At 36.2% G+C, this 20,137-nt stretch overlaps 1 protein-coding gene across 2 annotated transcripts in view; it reads right to left on the bottom strand.

Moving 5' to 3' along the window:
* Positions 1 to 637: 637 nt before the first annotated feature.
* LOC120347792 (uncharacterized) overlaps positions 638 to 20,137 on the bottom strand; it is a 74,547-nt gene continuing 55,047 nt past the window's right edge. For both annotated transcript variants that reach the window (XM_078117738.1, XM_078117739.1), the window contains 5 exons: positions 14,427 to 14,606; positions 13,871 to 14,059; positions 13,418 to 13,519; positions 9,870 to 11,006; positions 638 to 6,720 (listed from right to left, as the gene is read on the bottom strand). In XM_078117738.1, coding sequence (XP_077973864.1) covers positions 6,569 to 6,720; positions 9,870 to 11,006; positions 13,418 to 13,519; positions 13,871 to 14,059; positions 14,427 to 14,606 — 1,760 coding nt within the window. In that variant the 3' untranslated portion in view covers positions 638 to 6,568. The remainder of the gene's footprint in view (positions 6,721 to 9,869; positions 11,007 to 13,417; positions 13,520 to 13,870; positions 14,060 to 14,426; positions 14,607 to 20,137) is intronic.

Here is a 20,137-nt window from a genome sequence, read left to right as displayed (position 1 = left end):
TATGGTAACCCTAAACCTGTTGGTTTTTCAAAACCTCTTCGACGAAGCTCGGATTTGGAGCACAAGCACAATGAAATAACTCATGCGTCCACAAGTGCCAAAGGTCGATTTGATGACATCACAAACATCGCGAGATTCCCGCCAACTTCAAAAATTTGGCGGCCAGGGTTGACGTCTGCTTCTGGTACTTCGTTTTTAAGGTTTATTTCTCAGTAAGTTACATCTTCTCGCTGGAATGTAATAGGCCAGGTTTCGTTTTTTTTAGCAGTACATGGTAAATTAATGGTAAGAGCAGTCACTTGCGACCACCGACGCATATTGGCTATTTTTGTAACCTTGTAGTATCGACATCAACCCCATAACCTAACCCCAGAACTAGGCTTATACGTTACCGGTACCGTAATGTTTGTCTATGTCGGGATATGAATATAAAATCTGTTCTGGGTCTCATGTAGTTTCTTACCTAACATACTTCTAGTGGGCGTAGCATGACAATTTTTTCACGTATCAATCCTAACCCCCACTTGACTACACCATCCAAAAATTACGTCATGACGTAATAGAGCCCATCTGTTCCTATGTCAGAGTTAAAGGAAAGTCTGAGATTTATAAATAAGCCTATTAATAAATCGGATCTTACTTTTCAGGTCGGAATGATTATTCGATTTTCTAATCGGCTGATAATTTGGGATGCCACACCCTTTACGAGACTTTTAAGCTTGACATGAACTTTCAACCAAAATGACTCACTAGATGTGGACATTGTGCTTGTGTGGTAAAGTTATGAAAAATACATATTTATGGTGTTATTAGCATAGCTTGTCCAGCCACCAAGTTAACCAGACCGAAAATGTGGACAGAAATTTCTGCCTCGCATATTTTCAATAAAGAATAGCCTTTGATAAGATGAACTGTTGGTGAACAACGATTTACAATGCACAGAGTTACCGGTGTTAATTATTCGGATCAGCTAGCCACAACTACAGCATTTTGGATATATAATATTTCGGATTATTCTATCATGAACAAGCTACTGGACTTTACATAGTAAATGAGCGCCAGAGAACGGTGAGTAAATTTTGTTGATAATAACTTGCAGTTTAATGGACCTTTCCCCGAACATCGACTTCCTTGTTTACTTCGTGACATTGACCAATCAGCAAGATGCAAAAAGTGACGTAACAATGCCCCCTTTTCGCATCCGCTCAGACACTTTTCTCACTCAGACAGATTTTCAAGCGTGGTTGTAAACATTACCTCGTTTTCGCGTTTTTGAACTCTATTCGTTAGTTTTTAGATGTGTTTCGGAAACTTGAATATAAATCAGATAATTCAATGATCACTCTGTCTTCCTAGGAGTTTTAATTTAATTGCAGTAATAAAAATTAGTGTAGAAATAGCTGTGATAGAGTAGCCTGAAATTCTTTACCGGTACTTTTAAAAAACAGATTGTTGTATGCGATGAATCATAATGAGGGTTAGAAACACATACCCCATTTCACAGGCACCAACTCGCAAAAGCACACTTAAAATAGCCCCGAAAATTTTGCAATGGTAAAATATAGGAAGAATTTTCCGGGGGTCAAAGGTCGGGGAAAGGTCCATTAGTTGGGAACTTGATTATTTCACACAGAGCAGAGAAAAATTGCATTAGAGGATATAAGAATTGAATTTCTAAGAAATTAAATTTTGCTAACATAAACTTAGGTGTATGAAAGCCTTCTTTCTCAGATTATTGAAAACACTTGGTAAAATATAAGTATTAGTAGGAAATTCTGTATGTTATTGAAGAATCCTTATATATAAAATGCATAAAATATTCAATAATATGATTCATGAAAATAAAAATCAACGAATAAAACAGTAGAGTAGTAAAGTGCAGTAAACTTCTGCTAACCTCTTATACCTGTAAGCAGTATATAGCAGTATAAGTATAGCATAAATTGGAATAAGCCATAGTATTTCAAAAAGCATGAGACAATCAAGTGACCCTGTTAGGGAAGACATTTGCTAAGGCACACATGCAGGCAATAGTAATCCCCGTATATCAAACTTTTATGAATGGCAATACTGTAGGCCAGGGATGGCGAACCTTTTTCAATGAATGGGTCAAAAATTATAATTTTATCGCGGAACAGAAGAGAGTGGGTCACAGATATTTAATTCACGTTTGTATCTATAAGAAACTTCTGAAACAAATCTTATAAGCTGGTGTTGGTGTAGTTTTGGGCTTAACTTATGCAGCACTTCTATCAGGGACTTTTCATGGCACTCGGTTTTATGATATTAGAGTACGAAAACACGCACATGAATTACCAAAAACGTTTAGGATGATGCGTTAAATTATTTTACGGTTCTAGTGTTTGGAGGTAATTCCGCTTTGATAGTGCTATAATTTTCGATCAGCTTCCAACCACATTAAGCCACTTTTACACTGCCCCATTGTTATATCAGATTTCTAGATTTTTATTTCAAGTCTGAAAGTTTTTGTTTTCACAACGTCATTGTAGACGAGAAACTAATAAAATGCAAAGTAGCATCTAGTTCTCGTATAACCCCTAAAACAGTCTGCAGATGCACTTTCAAAAAAGACAGGCGTTGCGAGAAATGAACAGATCAATTGCATTGTTATGTCATAATCGATGTCAGGCCCAATAGCTGAATAACAGTACACAGCGGTGCATACATGCGTACAAGATTAGGGGTTTTGAAAATTACCATACCGGCCCGAAAATAACATTTTGAACATGAGCGATCGCAGCCCTTCCTGGCTGTCCAACTGACGGTACATTATAATAGTTTAGTTATTGTTAGATTAATTTAAGGCTGGTTTTATCAATTTTTATCACTGATATGTTGGCATTTTTTTATTTTATTCGTGCCTTCGCTTGGCGGGTCACAAATAAAATGCGGTGGGTCACTTTGTGACCAGCGGGTCAGTGGTTCGCCATCCCTGCTGTAGGCTATAATGCCAGTCGGTCACTAAAAAATTTGAACTATACAAATTGCAACTTTAACTAAACAAATAGGAAAAAGCAAACGAAAAAACTTGCATTATCTTACAGTTGGCAAAATGACGCAGTCACAAAAGTTTGAAATAATGCTTTTAGTTTTAGTAGAAAATTGTGCATGTTATTGAAGAATTCTAATATAGAAAATACATAAAAAATATTTAAGAATATGATATATGAAATTAAAAAGAAACCAATAAAACAGTAGTGATAAAAGTGCAGTAAACTTCTGCAAACCCTTATACTTGTGAATGTATATAGAAGTATAAGTACAGCATACGTTAGAACAAGCCCCAATATTTCAGAAAGCACGAGACAATCAAGTGACCCTGTTAGGGAAAACATTAGCTAAGGCACATATGCATGCAATAGTGATATCAAATTTTAACGAATAGTTGGACAGTAAGCGATAATGCCAGTGGGTCACTACAAAATTTAAACTGTTTAAATTGAAACTTTAAACTATACAAATCGGAACATGCAAACAAAAATCTTGTATTACCTTAAAGTTGGCATGATGACAGTGATTAAAGTGTTAAAAGTAACAATGTTGCATTGCATAACATTGCAAGTTAATGCAACTTCAACCGAATCTATTGCCAACCACCTCACCCTGGGCGCAATAATTTAGATAGACAGCGCAGACCCAAAAGATTTTGGTCCTAGCAATAATAAATAGTAGCTCTTTACATGTCGTCAGTAGCTGCTTGTATACCCTTGTTCAGAGAAAAAGGCAATCACAGGAGATTATGTAAACGAAGGCAATGCTGAGACACAGTAATGAGCATGATTTTGATGCGCAGTGCAGTAAAAGGCCTCACTGCAAAATTTGACACATACAATGAAGAAACGTCTATTTACAACGCATATTTGAACCTTTCACTCTGAGAAGGGCCCTGTACAAGCCATTCGCTGATATCCAGTGATCTATTATTTTTTAAGAGCCCGCAACCTTCCCAATTTATTAAAACCCTGACATGGGATTTGAACCTGCGATGCCAACACAGTCGAGTCTTATGCTTCCACTATATCATCGACCAAAACTTGTAAATTTATCCGGTATGGCAGGGGTGGCCAAATAGAGCATATTATTACGTAACAAATGGAAAGTTTCATCGCCGACAAGGATTAGAAATGAATGCACCGAATATTGTGTGTCCCGACTGAGAAACAATCCTACAATAACTTCTGCAGTACGCGTCTCACTCCAAGGGTAGTGAGGTTAAGTGTATTTGCAACGGTAGCAAACATCCAATTCCAAGCAAGCAACCACGAGTTATAGGAAATTCTAAATTAGATACTGAAATTTGATCAGTCATGTAACACTTATGGTTCGAAAATGTTTTTTTCGCTGTTCCGTTAATACATGGATACTTGGCAAAGTTTTTTGAGGAATTTTTAACACTTACGATTAAAAATTAGGCAGGCCTTTTACACATTTATCAAATGCCAATTGAATGGAACATGAAAAAAAAAAAATTGGTCGCAATTTCATTAAAAATGCGGCCTCAAGAGACGAACTTATCGGCAGCAGTGGAATTTTTTGAGAGATAAATATTAAGTTAAGTATCCAGATTTTTGAAGTGTCTTGAACAACGATGGCCAATATCGAATAGTTCACTATTTCGAATACATTCGAAATTATTTTTTTCGAATATGAAATTTCGAATATTTCGAAAATAAAATCCACTAATTGAAGCTTATCTAAATGTATGTAAGAATTTCCATATAATAAGCAATGGAATAACTGCTATCTACAAGTTACAACCTAGCTATTTTACCAGGCATTTCATATTTGCAGATTATTGCAGTATATATTTTATATACCACGAGTCATGTTAACAGAATTAAATTAATACGGCAATAGTGGTATCGATGATGGATTTGAATATTTGCGTAACACAAAATCATCCTAGTAAAAAGTCCATACTCTTAAATACAAACCAATGGCAACCATTATCCAAATTAGTTCTCAAGAGTGGGATAAAGTATAAATTCTTTTTCCGTCTTGTGACAATTTTTCGTAAAATAAGAATCAAAAACTAATTATATTTTTAAAATGCCTGATCGTGTTATTTTAATTCTATTATCATAACTCAAATGTTGGTAAATCGGGCAGTTTACCACACATTTTAAGGCCACAGATCGCCGTTGCATTTTAGAATTATAATAGTTTTATTATTTTGTAAATACGAATCCGAAATTAATTATAATTGGGCAGTTTACCACATATTTCATGTCCACAAATACCCGTGGTATATGGTATTAATACTTCCATTATTTTATCAATATAAAAATGGGAATCAATATTTAATAATATCGATCAGTTTACCACACATTTTATGTCCACAGATTGCCGATACAGCCATGAGTTACATTGAACAGAATTAAATTAATACGGCATTACATTTTAAATGCTGGTACCAGTCATGGATTGGATTATTTTGCGCAACGAAAAATCATCCTGCTAAAGGATCGATACTTTTAACTATCGTTATCAGAATTATTTACCAGAAATTATTTTCTAATAAATGACTTGTTTTTCCAACTTGTGACAATTTATTGGATATCGTAACAATGACGGCTATAAATACCGTATTTCCCGGCTAATAAGTCCACATGGCAAATAGGACGATGTCTATTTTTAGCACTCAAAAAAGTTTTTTTTCCATACAGGCCTCCAATAAGACGGGTAGAAAAATTGTGTCCCTGTTGTTAAGTTATGCTGATATGCGCTAATAATTTTATTATGTTTAGAACCAGATCATATTAGTTTGGTAGAATCATACTTACAGAATTAACTATTTTTAACAATTGAGCGGTAAATTTAAGTTGTAAAACGGCAATCATTTTGGACAACCTATTAACCCGAATGTTGAAATAATTTTGGAATGTGATAAGTAACACACTGTACGTCCACGGGTTATTTCACAGCTGTGTTTTCCTTGTCCCCGTCCCGTCGTGTTCTGCCGAATCGGCAAAACGAAAGGGTCACAAATCACTTTATCTCGGTGGCCGTGTTTCTCTTTATTAAAGTAACGATAACCGGTCTGCGATTAAATATCATGATTGGCAGACCCTAAGACCCAAATATAAGGTTACACAAATCATGCTTGAGAAGACTCATGCGAATAAAAACAGACCACATAGAACTACATATTTCTCAATTAGACGCCCCCCTAGAAAAGCGACTTATTGCCGGGAAATACGGTAATTGTCAATTTTTCGACGTAATGGAAATTAATTTGTAAATTGAAAGCCTCGTAGACGAATGTCGGCAATGTCCACCCACGCAAACGTGTCGCAACACTATGCGACGTACGGTCGCACAGAATATAAACAATCAAAGTGCCGATCGTCATTACAATACGTGAGACAGCGTAAAAAGTCGTTTGATGATTCCCATAAAACGAAACACCACGATTACGGCGAAAAGTGGCTACTATTCAGAATTATTCGAAAAACAGGCGAAAAGGTATTCGAATACTTTGATATTCGAATATTCGATTCGTTTTGGACAACCCTGGTCTTGAACATCGTCAACTAAAATCTCCATGTCACTCAAGACACATCAAACTGCTTTCTTGACTGGAATCATCTGGTGTTGAAGTTTTGGCAATCTGTACGGAACTTTGGTTGGAGATGTTGGTTGTTGCATTTCCAGCACTGATCACATTGGCGGCAATATTGTACACATTGGTCGATTTGGCTGTATAAAGAATAAAACATCATTATGACTATAATTGTAAAAGTACGATAGAAATAGCCCATTTTTATATACCATAATAGATCTCGGGCTATTCCTACACATGAAAAATAAAATTGGCATGAACAAAATTTTTACATTTAGCTCTTCTAATGTGCGTTACAGGGCAGAATGTACTTTTTTCTAGTTTTCGTTCATTGGAAATTTTTTGGTAGTTTTCAATATTTTTAACATGATACAATCATAAATGGGTGGAGATTCTAATTATGTACTCGCGGGCCTCATATACACATTTCTGGTAGCGTGCGAGCCGCATTAATTGCTGTGTTACAATAAGATGTTCATGTTGCCTTTTTTAATACATATATATATATTATCAAACTATACATTGTTTTTTCTGTGCCATGGCCAAAGCCTTGCAACACCACATTACGTCTTCCAAAGTCCAAAACACAATTTGACAGGCAAGACTGCAGGGCTGGGGAGCTGGTTCGAAATCATGATGGCTCCGGCTCCAGCTCCGGAGTCGCAGTGTATTCAATCTTTAGCTCCAACTCCAGCTCCGGAGCTTCATTTTTTTTTATGCCGGAGCTGGCTCCAGCTCCGGCTCCATAGCCATTATCAGTAGTGCAGCCCAATAACGCATTTTGCTAATTGTTTTCTAAGTGTGGCATGTTATTTAGGCTGTAAACACCCTTCAAGTCGGTGTCATGATAATTCCTTTTTGTTCCTGCATATAACTTGTGAATCCACTGAGAGATATTATATGCTGTATTTCCGGGCGAATCGGTCTACCCAGCATAAAAGGGTTTTACATATAACCCCACAATAAGACGGGAAGGAAAATCGGCTTATGGAATGGTCGCAGCGTTTGCGCATTCGGTAAAATAGCTCATAATGACTTTTTCTACCACATAATATTTAACCTATAATAACTGTCTTTTTATTTTAATTTAATTGTGTTCAACATAACTGGCAATCATGCCGGCCAAATAAAATCTGTCGTGGGCCCTTCTAAAGCAAAACTTATGGTGTTTTCTGTTTTATTTTTAGTATTTTATAATGTCGCTTTTTAATCAGGAAAATTTGGTTTGCGTATTGACTTCTGTATTTATCTTAGAATTTCATCACCGATGATTATGTAATAACTCGTTTTCTCACAAATATGGTGCGCGACACAAAACATATGTCTTGGGAAATTGTGATTAAGGGAAAAATAAACACTGAAATAAAAGATGCTATGGCCTAATGTTTATGGCGACTAAAACAATTGACACTTTTCACGAAATGCAACGCACATGTGATAGTAACTGCAATAGCCCTTCAACTCATGATAATTTAAACTGGCCTGACGGGGAGGCAGTATTTTATGGTCCAAATTGGATAAGCAGACCCAAAATAATGGAAATTACCATCGTCACCCAATTAGATGCGGTCCCCCTCTCCCAAATCAGGCCAAAAGTTGGTTCTAGAATCGAGGAGTTATCATAATTATCAGCGATGAGATGTTAAAGATAAATAGAGAAGTCAATTCGCAAGCCGAATTTCCACATTGGAGAGTTATTATAAGATACTAAAATGAAACGGAAAACACTATAAACTTTGTTCTAGGAGACTCCCAACAGCTAAAAAAAATGCCTTGTTAATCTCATTATTTTTTTTGCCTACGACATATTATTTACCGGTTGACTTTGAAAATTATACAGTCACTAAAATAAATCTAAACGCAATCAATCTTACTCGCGATATACTTTTTATATATTGAAAAAATAACAACGGAAATTGATGAGACTTTTCTCCAGAACATTCTATGTTATGGATCAAAACAAGATATAATGGGGCACTTTATCATACATTTTTATGCCAGGTGACTGCTGCGGAGCATTTTGGAGTAGTTAAACCTTTCTTTTGTCGTAAAACGACTCAATCTCGAGATACGTTGAACAGAATTGAAGACATTTGAAATGGATTGGATATTCAACGCCACGAAAAAATCATAATATGTGACATGGAAATTCCAAAATCACTTCTTCGAAAATCCCTGGCCATTAGGGTTTTTGAGCTTGACCGCAATCATGAAAAATTGCAGCTTAGTGGAAATGAGAATCGAAATTTTGATAAAAGTGAACCGCTTCAAATTTTGATACTGAACTTTCAAACATACAGAATAACTGGAAACTTTTTGAAAAATATTAGGAACTAAAATTTTTAAAATGAATTATAAGCTGAAAAGAAAAGATTTTATCATTTGTAACGCTATCAGAAAAAAATTATAAATTTGAAAAACAAAAAATGAGATATTTAGGAGCTGGAGCCTGGAGCCACTAAATTTTTGGTAGCTCCAGCTCCATCTGTTATGAAAAGCTTGGCTCCAACTCCGACTCCATCAAAATGTAACGACTCCATGGCTCCGACTCCAGCTCCCCAGCCCTGGGCAAGAGGCAAGTATGAGATTTATAGTGAGTGTAATACAATATGTGGCATGCACATTACAAGTTTTGCACTGGCGAGCAACCTGGGGTCGCTAGGTCAAATTTCGTATTTGTACTGACACGTTCTGTAATGACGTTTAACATTGAATCCCTAATAACTGCGATGCTGACTTGGCATATCAAGCAAACCGTTTTCGAAATACGCAACAAGGAAGAAAAATATTTTCGTCAACGCTATGCGAACTTCCCTTCGTTCCCGGAAAGAAAAAATTCCCATTTTTATATTTTAAACATCAAAATAAACTTATTTCAAAATTACAACCAACATCAAGTAAACGGCATACAACTCAGATACAACGCTACAGAAAAGCGCCGTACAGCTGGATTAGTTACCGCGCAAATCCATGTGGACACAATGATAAATTTTTAATCAATTTTTATATTATGCATTTAAAGTCGGGACATTCGGGGGCCGCAAAAAATTAGTTCGCAGGCCGCATTGCATTTGGCCCATGGGCCGCAGTTTGCTGAGCCCTTCACTAGACCATGACGTGATGTCAACACAACATGTTCTGTGAAAGCTCATGCGTTGACTACTGGAGTCATGTCACCACCCCACAGATGTTGCGACAAATTGTATAGGCAATGCAGAACCGCTTGGTATTTCCAATTTCTCTAAGTAGATATCAGTGGATGCTTGTACAGATAATATTGTCTTACCTTCAGGAATTTGTACATGGAGAATAGGCCATGTAGTTGTCAGGGGTAGAACCTTTTCATCGTTGTCTATCTTCAGGGAATATTCTATGTCAATGATTCCAGCTTGTTGTGGTCTCGGTCTCATCTTGAAATAAATTTCATGACGAAGATTATCTAGAATTTCTCTTGTGACTCTGAATGATGTATCGTCATAGCAGACAACTTCTGTTCCTTGCGGTTCTTCACAATTGAGATTGATTTCTATTTCTGATCCAACTTTTGCTGTGAATTTCTTTCCGATTGGTATGAGCTGTACAAAATTTTTTTTTGCTAGAATTTGTGACACTTCATTCTGGGTTTTGACATCACAAAGGAAAACGGAGACAATGGTAGCTGTATCTTTTTGTATGTAGACATCATTGAGAAGATGGTACTTTCCATCTCCCGCATTGTCTTCAGCTATCGCGACTACATCATCTGAGAAATGGTTGACTTCAAATTCGACTATGTTACGATCACGCAAAGTCATGTGCTGCATTATCTTCCAATCTGTGCTTTCATCCTCTCTGCTGAATATCATTGCAGGAATCTCCTGATTCTCCAATGTGCTGTACCATGTTCTCATGGAGGCCTTTACAGGTTTGTTGAACTGGATTGATGGTCTACAGCCAAGAATGGGGGAGATTGGCATAACATCTTTTGGAAAGCTTTCTGGATTGTTGCTCAGGAAAATCTGAAATTTTGTCTCCTTTTCTAGTGCTCCCTCTGGAATAGTGATGTCACATCCAAAAAGTTCAATCTTTCCTCCCATTTTGTCTATTTTGACGATGTTAGATGCATTCACATGCGACTGAATGAAGACCTCTTCATTAATTTTTTCTAAAAGAGCCTTCATGTCGAACTTTTCATTCCCCTTATCTGCGGGAGCATTCGTGTCAGTGGTCGTGGCCTTGACATGGGTGACTGGTATAGTGCTTTCATCTGTTTTAGCCAATGCACCAGTGATGACAATATCTAACTCTGGCATGTGAAGTGTTTCTTCATTCACAATCGATTCGCCTTCTTGAACGTTCGGTTCTTTTTCTTTGGCTATTTTTTCTGGTGTTATGCCACTTCTGGTGAAATCTGACTTGGTCGGAGGAAATCCAGTCAGAGGGTCTGTGAACAGATAAAAATATATCCCCTCTGAATAATTTGTAGAATACATCTTTATATCAATTTTTTACTTAAAAATAAGTGAAAGAGCCATTATAAGAGAACATTGTTGGCAAGAAATAATCAGTTGAAGTAACTTTTAGCAAATTGAGCTTATCACAACAGGCTGGGCGATTTGCAGTTTTATGCCATACCAGAGAACAAACAAATTATTTTAACATATTCAAAATTACTATTTTCAATTAGTAGAACATGATTATTTCTCAGAAGTTACTAATATAATTATTACGCCTGCAAACAGACAACTAAACGGACAATTCTTGATTTGTTTATGCAGTTGCAGAGGTTTTTCAAAATCCACTAAATTCAGATAATTACATGGATAGGGATGCCACTTTAGGATTTACGAATCGGATCGATTCGAATCGCATCTTTTCCGGATCGATTCGAATCAGATTTACGCGATTCGGAAAAAGAGAGCGATTTAGCGAAAAAAAAAACATTGAACGTGTGTTAATTGTTGTTTTCGGCGGTGTTAAAACTACCGAATGCGTTTATGCAGCACTCCAAATAACACCAAATTACGGGACCGAAAGAAAAACATTGAACATTTGTTAATCGTTGTTTTCGGTGGCGTTAAAACTGCCGAATGCGTTTATGCGGCACTCCAAATAGCAACAAATTACGGGACGTAAATAAATGAAAATGAATTTTTCGTGATTGACTTTTTTACTTGTCTGCCATCATTTGTTTCAAGTTCGACACAACACACTCTTTTACGCATCACTCGAGATGATGTGTGGCGTAATTACCAGCAAACTGCGAGTTCAGTTTTCCACTAAATAGCCGAAGTTTCCATTATGCGCGAATTTAAATGGATCGTATACCTGAAAATTCGTGACAATTTTGCTGAAAATTTTCAACAGCACACCTGCGCTGCGACTAAGTTATTGTACGCCCTGGCATGATTGGATAAAGAATCGGCCACCGACGTCTAGATAATGTTTAATTTTGATTGAAATTTAATTTAAACTTTGTTCTGAGAGCAATATTTTGCGTACATTTGAAGAGAACTATTACTGAATGAGTTCATCGGCCGGCAATGTTAATTGACAATCATGTTTCTCATCCTAAAATATATATTTATTTTGTTTGCGTTTGTCAGGCTTCCACTCAAGTGGCGATAAACGAAATCAGGGGGACATAATGTCATAGTACATACACGTCTTTTTTCAGCTGTTACAAAAAAAAGTAGTATTTACTTTTAATTTTGTTAGCGCGATACAAGCGAATAAAACATTTCGGATTATTTCGAGCAAATGTCATAACGGACAGGTGGGAGTAAATAATACTTGAGGAATGGCAACTTGTGCACTGTTTTACATCAACACGTGGCAGATTTCATACCAGACCGAGCATACTGTGCGAATGTCGTCTTACTTTAGCCCCAGCGACCATGTCCGATCGAGATAAAGCGTCAACCAATTATCGCTCGTCAGCGCGGCGTCCATTATGCACATTTGGACTTTCTGAATTACGAAATTAAACGTAGTCCACATTAATAATGAAGCCCGAGTTAGCCAATAACGCTGTTAGCCACAAATAATACTTTCTCTAATATTTATGGAAATTTTTGTTCGCAATCGTAGTCGGATGAACGATTGTTTTTATCGAATTTAATTTAATCGTGGTTAATTTTATCGTCTTCAATCATATTATTGTAAGCATTTCCCATTTATAGTAATTCAGATGCAATTAGAATGTTTTTGTCGTATTACTCTATGCTGCTAGCATAAATATAAAATATTGTACTAAGATTTTGAAGATAAAGAATCGGTAATAAGGCCGGCCTTAATTCAATATAACAAGAAGGGAAATACCACGGTCACATATACTGGTGTGGGACAAGGAAAAGCAGTGCTGTTACTGTGTTTACGACATAACAGTACAACTGTTCCCTGCTTATTTTCTCATATGAATTCCATCAAATTGCCTCAGCCCTGATACAAGTATAACACAATAACTCAGTATTGTAAGACTCACAGATAAGTTGCAACAGCAAGTTTTTCATCAATGCATTTATTAGTGATATCTATGACCTACATCTTTTTTATCATGATGAAAATATGTGTGGCTTATTCACTGAAAAACCCTTATCATCCTTGCTATATAGCCTATTCCATTTTCAAATTTTTTTCTACTAGATTTGAGCTTTTTTGTGACTTTGGGCAAACATACGCATGTAATAAAAAAAAAAGCTTAATGGAATCAGATTCGGAAAGATTCGATTCGAAAAGTTTTGATTCGAGATTCGATTCGAAAAAAAATGTATCCAGAAGTGGCAACCCTATACATGGATTAAGTTATTTTGGTTGGTCACTACATGTGTAATTTGAAGGTGAAGATCTATTTACGTTCTGAAACTCCTAGCCCATGAAAAAATGTTGTTCTCGGATCTGGCATGAACATGAACTCGCTTGTTGATATCACGCGGTCAGCTTTTCGAAATATTGCACCTGAAAAATGTTTTATTTTGAAAAGCATTTACTTGTTTAGGAAAATTATACAAATATCCAGAATCTGGCTAGACTAGTTGGGTCATCGAGTCATTCGCCTTGGTTCACAGGTTCGAATCACATTTATGTTAATATTGTATGGTTGCGGTTTCTATCCATGAAAATTGAATGATTAGCTATTCTGATGGCCAACCTAGGCTGGAAACCGGACAAAGATACATAAATTGGAAACTGTTATATCTAAGCCAATTTTCAATATTGTAGAAATTCAAATTCAATGGGAGATAGGAATAGAGCCAGGCCTGTTCTACAGATGGTTTCTTTTTATTTAAAAACAGTATGTCGACTTACTTGTCTCATTATCAAGCTTCTTTGAAAGCATCTGGACCAGACCATCATCAGTTCCATTATTTTTCAACCAATCCAAACAGTTCTCTTCATTTGTTTCTCTCTGAACAGCAGCCTTTGCTGCTATGGGAGAAATGCCTTGATTCATGACCAACTTCTTTACCATTTCCATTTTTCTGAAGTTTGCAGTAGCTGAATACCAGAGATCAAAATTGAAGCAGGAGTAACAAATTATTCTGAAATGTTGCTGATACTCCAAAAAATTATGTCTTAGCTATAGTTATTTAAGGCCCGACCGATACTGCCTTTTAAACCGATGCCGATACCGATGTTTCCTCACATAAAAAGATGGCTAATTTCAACGCTTTATACTGAAAATTACCAGTGCACAGCCACAGTGCCAAAAACTTGTGTACATGGCAAGAAAAACACTTATTGTATGGGCAGGAAACATACCGCTAGAACCGGCCATCTATAACATATCGATACAAGAAGTCAAATCGCATCTTCAACGACTAGAGCGCAAGGGAAATCCAAAGCAAATTTTATACTTCTATACCTGCTTCACTAGCTTCTGACATTTGCTCAATTATTGTTTGATCTTCACGATTCCCCTCAATCCATTCCTTGCAGTCTGAAATGTCGGTTGATGAAGTTGCCTCTACAGCAGCTGTAGCAAGGTCGGGGCTGACTGGTTGGGACATCAGTTCAATTGAAGCCAGTGTTTTCAACATTTGGCCTGTGTAAAAATGCAAACAAAGTTATAATTCACGGGGAACAGATAGAGTAACTAGAATATTTGTAATGAGAATTTTAATTACAGATGATATTAATATTCACTAAAAGAATAGCTTTGTTCAATGTTTTTTAACAAACTATGGCAACAAAGCAAATTCTAACTGTGGGACTACACTCGTGAAAATGGTTATGGATGGCCATATCTGAAAAGATATTATCCGGAGTAACATTTAAAAAAGATGTTTCAAGTAGGGATGGGCAATACAGAATACCGAGTCCGAAGGATTCGAATCCCTAAGTACTTGAATCCAAAAAGATATGATAACAGGATGTGGTTTCCGCTTCCGCTTCTCTAATTTATTAATCAGTGACTTCAGCAGCGTTTTCTCTCCGACAAAATCTCTCTCATTTGATTATACTTGTGTTCTCTCGCAAAGTACCCACTCGTGATGTTCTCTCGCAAAGGACTCACTCGCAAAAGCGGCAGATATCAAACACCGTAAATCCAGCTTGCATATTGGAAAGGATAAGACGATGTTATCGCACAATTTCGGCGCTTTAAAATTTTATTATCTCGCCTGCTTATAATAATAATTATCATTGATGCCGACTTACCGGAGATTTTCCGATCACAACAATCTTTTTGGAATATGTGAAACATTATTTTAAGTTAAATGACTTTTTGCGGCCTTCAAGTTTTCCCGGAAAATGATGTGTCTGAGACATTAGATGTTAAAATATTATTTGCGATTAATTTACATCCAATGTTACTTTTCATAACACCCCGTTTACGAAAATACAAAGTTATATCACAAAACAATGCGTTTTGTTACATTCGTTTTGCACTCCCAATAAAATACACATTATTTGGAATAAAAGTCGCCGACACCCCGTTTACGAAAATGCAAAGTTATATCGCAAAACACTGCGTTTTGTTACATTTATTTTGCACTCCCAATAAAATAAAATTACTTGGAATTTAAAGTTGCAGATGAATCCGCTCCCATCGCCCAAGCTCGATATAGAGTGTCCTGTTGTTTAGTAGAGTGTCGGGCGGTATTTTAGTCGACGATAATTTAAAAAAGTTGCCGCTTGTGGTATGTATAACGATAATAACTGAAAATTAAGATTTTACAATCGAGATGAATTTGTAAAATGATGTTATTTTAGGAGTTTGCTGGCAAAAAATAGTCACGCTGACATACTTGATCATAATTGATAGTCGTTCAATTTTGTTTACACCATTTTTTAACGCTACCCAGTGCGGCATCCGTTGAGGGATGCCAGTGGCAATGGTTTAGACCAGTGCTCTTCAACCGGGTGTACCCAAGTGTATACCGAACAATAAGTTGGGTATAAAACCAGTGGCGCAACCAGGAGGGTCCGACCGGAATTTACACAGTGCAACCACTGATATTTTAAATATTTTACTAAATATTTTAACTAAATATTTTAACTAAAAACTGACTAATTTAATGCAGGGATGTCCAAATCGAATTTAAATTCAAATATCGCAAACTTCAAACACTGTTTTTTCAAGTTTATAATAATCCCGAATATGGTGCACATATCCTAGCATCGTCGTCCACAGGGATGGCCAATTCGGATAAAGTATTCGAATGTATTCGAATATCTCGTCATTCGAATATCGGAATTCACGTTCATAAGAATATCGGATATTTGTGTGACGTCACACATTTTCGACGCCGCTTTCAAGACGTTTCCGTTGAATGAAAACATTCTCAAAGAAACTTGCGCGTGATTGTTTTTATCACTCATCAGCATAACGTGTTATTCAGGCCCGTAAACGCCTAACCGATTGTGTTATCTTCTCTAAAATGAAAATTTTCCACAAATTTGTTCCACGATAACGATAATATTTATTTTATTTTTGTACGCGGGGCGGGAGGGCGGGATTTGCCTGATTATTCATTACTTTAATATGCCGTCGAATATTTTCGGGTTAACACGATACAAGGTTTGAAACGCGACTTTTTCCCTGGTTGTGAGGATGTATATAATATAATTAATCTAAAGTATATTCAATCAATTTTATTGTGATGAAATAAATTTTACTCTGAGATATTTTACTCTGTGCATTTCGATCGAGCGGAGTCACTCTTAACAAGTACATCTAAATATTTGCCGAATTCGCAAAATACGGATAAAAACTATATTTAATCGGACAGTTTACCTCACGTTTTTATTTTTATGGCCGCGGATTCCAATGGTATATAAGAGTGGTGAGGAATTTATTTTGTCGACGCAACCGCAGGTTAAATTGAAGACAATTAAATTAATAAGAGCAAGGCATTTTAAATATGCCCGTGTCGGTCACAAATTCATCACTTTGCACAAAAATATATCTTCGTTGTTATATTATTTGTTGTAAAAGTCGACTCTTTTAACAGGTGGCATAATCGCGGCGATGAATATGTATTTTTAATTTACTGCTAAACTTTATATGTATATATATTCATTGTATGAAATGAATTATTCTCTACACTTATCTCTAACGGCGATAACGAGTTGGCAAGATTGCAAAAATACATATTAAAATTAAATACATCAAGCAGTTTATCTAATTTTAGGTCACAGATTGCCGTGGACCGAATAGTAATGTTTTTTTTTGAGGTAAGAAGAAGCAACCGCGAGTTATGTTGGACACATTAAATTAATATATAAAGATATTTTAGAATCTCGTAGTTGTCATGGATTGAATATTTTACGTAACAGAATGATCATTATACGCTGACAAGACGGCTCTTTTAACGAGCGCGGAATCGCGGTGGGTGTTACAGGCAATAGTCAGGCAAGTGTTTGAAGTTTATTGAAAACCTTTCACGACGACTGTTAGTTATTGCCGTGCCACACATGGCTGCTTTCGATTGCGATAAAAATGAAATAATTGTGAAATGTTTTTAAATCAGAACGAGGAGGGCGACGGTAGGATGCGTTTCCGGTTTTCGGCCTTTCATATGTAGAAAATCGTAGGTTAATCGAAGCAATATTTTTCTGAAAATAATTTTCGTATCCAGATTTTCAGAGTTTCTACTGCATCATTATAACATGAAGACGGGCGGCGTTACATTGCGTCAAGATGATGAAGCACAAGAGAGTATTCGTCACAAGAAAGAGAGATATAGCATTATGCTATTGCCGCTTTCAATTCGCATCGACAGCGCGCGATTTCTACTTTTTTGAGGTGACATATCTCATTTTCGAATACAAACATATATGCGGGGATAGCGAATATTACGTAACTAACAGCAAAAGGTATGATTGAAATCGGGCGGTGTTAAATTACGTCAAGGTGATAAAGCACTGGAAAAAATAGTTTTCACCGGATTGTTATGACCGTAGAACGACGTTGTTTGAACGTAGAACAATAATAAAAAAAGAAAGAATTTCAAACGGGGGGGACACGACCCCCGTAACCCCCCGCAGGTTGCGCCACTGTATACAACTGATAAAGGGTATACGAAGGGTGTACAGTCTAAGTCAGGGACTCCAAACTCTAATATATTTAATTATAAAATATTCAAGCGAAGACAACAATGCAAACGCGGCGCATATGAAATATCAAATGTCATTTATGCAAAGAACCGACTTGGGCACATTGTTACATCACAAATTATATAGATATTGCGGTCATGTGTCTGGGTTGGTGATTTCGGCTGCCATGCACTGCCATTGTTTAACTTACGTTGAACATTATCCCCGTTGATGCTAAGACCGTCAGTCAAAATTATAACTTGCGGACACTAGCCTATTAGATTGCATGATGATATTGCAGTACAATATGTGCTTAAAATTGAATGTTTATTTAAGCCTTAAATAAACATTGGTATTTGTAAGGTATACAAAGTTCTTGAAAAATTGTAAAAGGGAATATCACGATAAAAAAAGGTGGAAGAACACTGGTCTAGACTGTATGTTTTCGGCGCTCTCATATTAATAATAATTTATTTAAGTTTTTTCATTTAATAGTTTTTTCATACCTTTTTTTTTGTATTCCATAATTTAGTATTGAAGTGTATACTGCGCTATTCATTTAGCATATAAGTATTGAGGGATCACATAAAATTTGCATGATTCGAAGCAAAAAGTATTTTGTTAAAATTCTTATATTTTCATTTTCCAATTTGATAATAAATAAAATCCAATGCCCGGAGTATTTTCTATCAAATAATTGTGAACATACTACAGGTAGTGAGTGAGTAGTACATTCACAATTTTGCTTTTAAAAAATTATAATCAATGAATATCATTAATCACAGAAACATGGTATACGGTAGGTACCTTAAAGCTGAAATTCATTGGGGTCCTTATGATGGCAATACCTCCTTTCAATGGAACTTGTATTAGTTAACCATTTATTACTATGACAAACAAGAGAGCTATGCTCAAATTTATGGACACGTTTGAAATAAATGTAAGTAATAGCCTTCTGAAGAAAAATTTTATCTTCAACCACTAAAAATTTCAAGAGCAATTGGTTCAGTAATCAAGGAGAAAAGCTTCCACTAGGTCTCCTATTCTGTGTCAAAAAATAACATAATAACACAACGATCGTTATGTTCACTAACGTGTCCACTAATTGCACTCTTGCATTTTGATGGTGGCTGTTGTACAGTCACAATATGGTTATCATATAATGTCCTCAAACTTGTACAGAATTTGTAACCTCCCTAAAAGCAATTTTGAATTTCTCTGGCAACAGTTTTATCTATATTAATAGTTGTTTATAATTTTTCATGACTTATATTATATTTGACTAATATATTGATTTATAATTTTCCAATACCCCTAACATATGCCCACAGTTATATTTAGGTATGTCAGATTAACAATATTTGATCCCGAAAAGGAAAGTATGATATTGAAGTCACAGGAAAAGTTACAGAATAACATTTGTTCAAACATTAACTGGGGTTACTTGAATAAAACTATGACTGCAATGAAAATAAAAACCAAAATAAAACTAGAGCTGCGTGCAGCTTTAACAGGCTTCCCGCATAAAAAAAACTGAAGACGCGTTTTGCTCACTGGAGCGTGAAAGCGTGGTCAGTCATGCATAAAATTCGCAATTTATGATGGGGGACTTATTATCTGCATGTGATGTAAATTTCAAGTCTCTAAGTAGTGTCGTTCTCAAGAAGAAGATGAAAATGTAAAATCCTATATTGCTTACTGGAGCGTATCGCCGAGGTCACTCATGCGTGTCCTTGACATATCGTATCCGGAACATGTCCATTAATCATTGTTATGAATTTCAACCCAATAGCATGTATTAATTTTGAGAAATCGCAAAAAAACTGAAAACGCGTTTTGTTCACTGGAGCGTGAAAGCGTGGTCACTCATGCATAAAATTTGCAATTTATGATGGGGGACTTATTATCTGCATGTGATGTAAATGTCAAGTCTCTAAGTAGTGTCGTTCTCGAGAAGAAGATGAAAATGTAAAATCCTATATTGATCACTGGAGCGTATCGCCGAGGTCACTCATGCGTATCCTTGACATATCGTAT

Source organism: Styela clava, chromosome 11 (assembly GCF_964204865.1).
Source record: "Styela clava chromosome 11, kaStyClav1.hap1.2, whole genome shotgun sequence".
Lineage (NCBI taxonomy): Eukaryota > Metazoa > Chordata > Ascidiacea > Stolidobranchia > Styelidae > Styela > Styela clava.
Note: the sequence above shows the minus strand (reverse complement) of the source record. Positions and strands in the feature narration are given on the sequence as shown.